The sequence below is a fragment of the Pterocles gutturalis genome, unplaced genomic scaffold, assembly GCF_000699245.1.
Source record: "Pterocles gutturalis isolate BGI_N339 unplaced genomic scaffold, ASM69924v1 scaffold7709, whole genome shotgun sequence".
Lineage (NCBI taxonomy): Eukaryota > Metazoa > Chordata > Aves > Pterocliformes > Pteroclidae > Pterocles > Pterocles gutturalis.
The window spans coordinates 949-3,442 of record NW_010133122.1 but is presented as its reverse complement, the minus strand read 5'-3'; the positions used below and the strand labels follow the sequence as shown (position 1 = coordinate 3,442).

The 2,494-nt window shown below is 60.7% G+C and overlaps 1 protein-coding gene across 1 annotated transcript in view; it reads right to left on the bottom strand.

Annotated features, from left to right (window-relative positions):
• NDRG4 (NDRG family member 4) overlaps positions 1-973 on the bottom strand; it is a gene marked incomplete at its 3' end in the record, with an annotated part of 12,054 nt that extends 11,081 nt beyond the window's left edge. Inside the window, exons 1-2 of the mRNA XM_010081102.1 lie at positions 857-973; positions 208-252 (exon numbers count right to left, since the gene is read on the bottom strand). Coding sequence (XP_010079404.1) covers positions 208-252; positions 857-925 — 114 coding nt within the window. The remainder of the gene's footprint in view (positions 1-207; positions 253-856) is intronic.
• Positions 974-2,494: the final 1,521 nt, after the last annotated feature.

Below are 2,494 nucleotides of genomic sequence, written 5' to 3'. Positions count from 1 at the left end.
CAGGGGAGGGTGCCCCAGCAGAACCCTCGGGTCTGCTCAGAGCCCCCCAGCCCCCTGCACAGCCACCAGCCAGGCGCTGCATCCCCATGGGAGGGGGGCACAGCAGAACCCTCGGGTCTGCTCAGAGCCCCACAGCCGTCCCCAGCCACAGGCCACCAACCCACTCAGCACCCAGGGGTCGGGGGCACCTCCCATGACCGGTCCTACCTTCCAGTCCGTGTCCACAGTGAAGAGGAAGACATCCGAGTTCTCCTGGGGAGAGAAGGAGCCGTTGGGGACAGAGACATCCCCCCACCATCCCTCACTCCCGCGGCACCTGCCCCCCCTAGCTCACAAAGCCTTCTGACAGCACCAGCACCCGCTTGCTGCCTGGGGCAGCGCTGGAGGCAGGGGGACGTGGTTCCCACATGTGTGCATACGTCCACACAGACCTACAACACCTGCACACGCGTGCACATACTGCCTGCATGTGTGCACACACACGTGTGTATTAGTGTGTATGGGCAGCATCACACACGTCTGTCATCACACCAGAGCAGAACCCATGTGTGTGGTTCGATACCAGCACACGTCTGCAGGCACGCATGCACCGAATAGCAACACGTATGTACACACACGTGTATCCAGTACCAGCACACATCTGCATGCACGCATGCACTGAATAGCAACACATCTGTGCACACAGGTGTATCCAGTACCAGCACACATCTGCACGCACATCTGCACCAAACAGCAACACGTATGTGCACACATGTACCCAATACCAGCACACGCCCCCCCGCCAGCTCCCACTTAAGCACTCACGTCCTGGCACCCCGTGAGCAGGGAGCAGCACCGGTGTGCTCACCGGACTCACCAGCTCAGTGTCCTGGCCCCGCAGCAGCGGCTTCTCCTCGGTGAAGCGCAGCTCATGCAGCCCTGCCATGGTCACCTCCTGCAGCAGCAGCCCTGTCCAGGGCAAGGGACGTGTCAGCACCCTTGGGGACCCACCTTGGTCCCCTTTGCCCCAGCCTGCTGGAGCTTCCTGGGTCTCCCTGCCCAGCTGGAAGCAGGCACAGGGCAGGCAGTGCCTGGAGGAGCTTGGCTCCCAGCTCCCACTCGGGTCCACTTCTCCCAGTTAAGAACAGACGTCTCCAGGGCACGGTCTTAGGCAAACTGGGAGAACAACCTGGTCTGTCCGTGCTGATCACCCCTGTAAGCACTCAGCCCAGGGCAAGAACATCCCAGTTCCCACCCCAGCTTCCAGCATCGGTCAGAGAGAGAAAGAAAAGCCAACATTTTGGCTGGTTTTAGGCTGCAGACAGGTATGGGTGGGTGCACAGCCAGAACAAGGGGTGACGTTTCTCAGCTGTGTTGGGAGGCAGAGGGATGCTCCAGGCAGTCAGGGAGCAGAGAACCTGAAGCAAACCAAATGTGAAGCCTTTACTCCCAAACTCTTCTCGCCTGCAAAGCAGGCACTGGCCAGCTGGCAGCCCAGCCCCAGGGCTTCCAGGGACAGACATCACGGTGGAGCCAGCATTCAGCAGAGGTGTGAGACTGGATGCTGCTGGCCAGGGCACCAGGACCTTGTACCCTCCCACCCCCCAATACTGGCATCTCCAAAAACACCCCCAGGCACAAGCCCAGCAGAGGGGAGCAGGGGGATGCCTGCGCTGGCAGCAGCTGGCTGTACACAGAAGGTGACAGACATGGGGGGACACATGGGACAATCCAGGCTCCCCAGTGTATGGACGGGGTGTGCAACTGGCAAGTCCCAGTGCAAGGGGATTATCTGCACTCAGGCAGGATCTGGACCTCGGACGTTTGCTGTTGCAGCCCCTATTTCCACCCCGTCCCCGAGGCCAAGCCTTCAGAGAAGTTGTTGCTGCTCCAAGCAGGCCAGCACCAGTCGCACACCCCCTCCACTCGCTACCCACCCACCCTTTGCAATCTCCCCGGGGACACCGGGAATGATACAGGGCCACACCAGCACTGCAGCAGACACAGACCCTGCTCCATCCACAGCCTCAGCCAAGCCAGCGCCAAGCTTTGTTCACCTTCAAACCTAGGTCAGCCCAGGTTGGTGGGCAAGCAATGCCACAAGCATGGCGAGGTCACTGGGAATGTGGGAGCTGGTCATAAACTCCCTTCCAAAGCTGCTCATCCAACCGGGTTTTCCATTCCAAAACCAAGCAGGCTGTGCCACCTGGCTGCCTTCTGCAGAGACCGCACTTTGCTCCTTGGGAGCCATCCAACAAACCAGAACTGTTGGAAGGGAGAAATACCACTGCCAAGCCTCCCGAGAATCCCAGGGCACCCAGCACCGGGGTTCTCTGCATCAGCCCCTGCATGTCCCACCGCACTGGGGGAGCCACACAGAGCCCCGGTGGGAAGAGGTGCCAGCAGCCCCATGGAGAGGCACGCATCTGGGGCGTGCTGCTCCATGTTGGGTGGCTTGGCACAAGGAGCCAGCCCTCACCTGGAACCCACCAGCACGGCCAAGATGACACAGCCT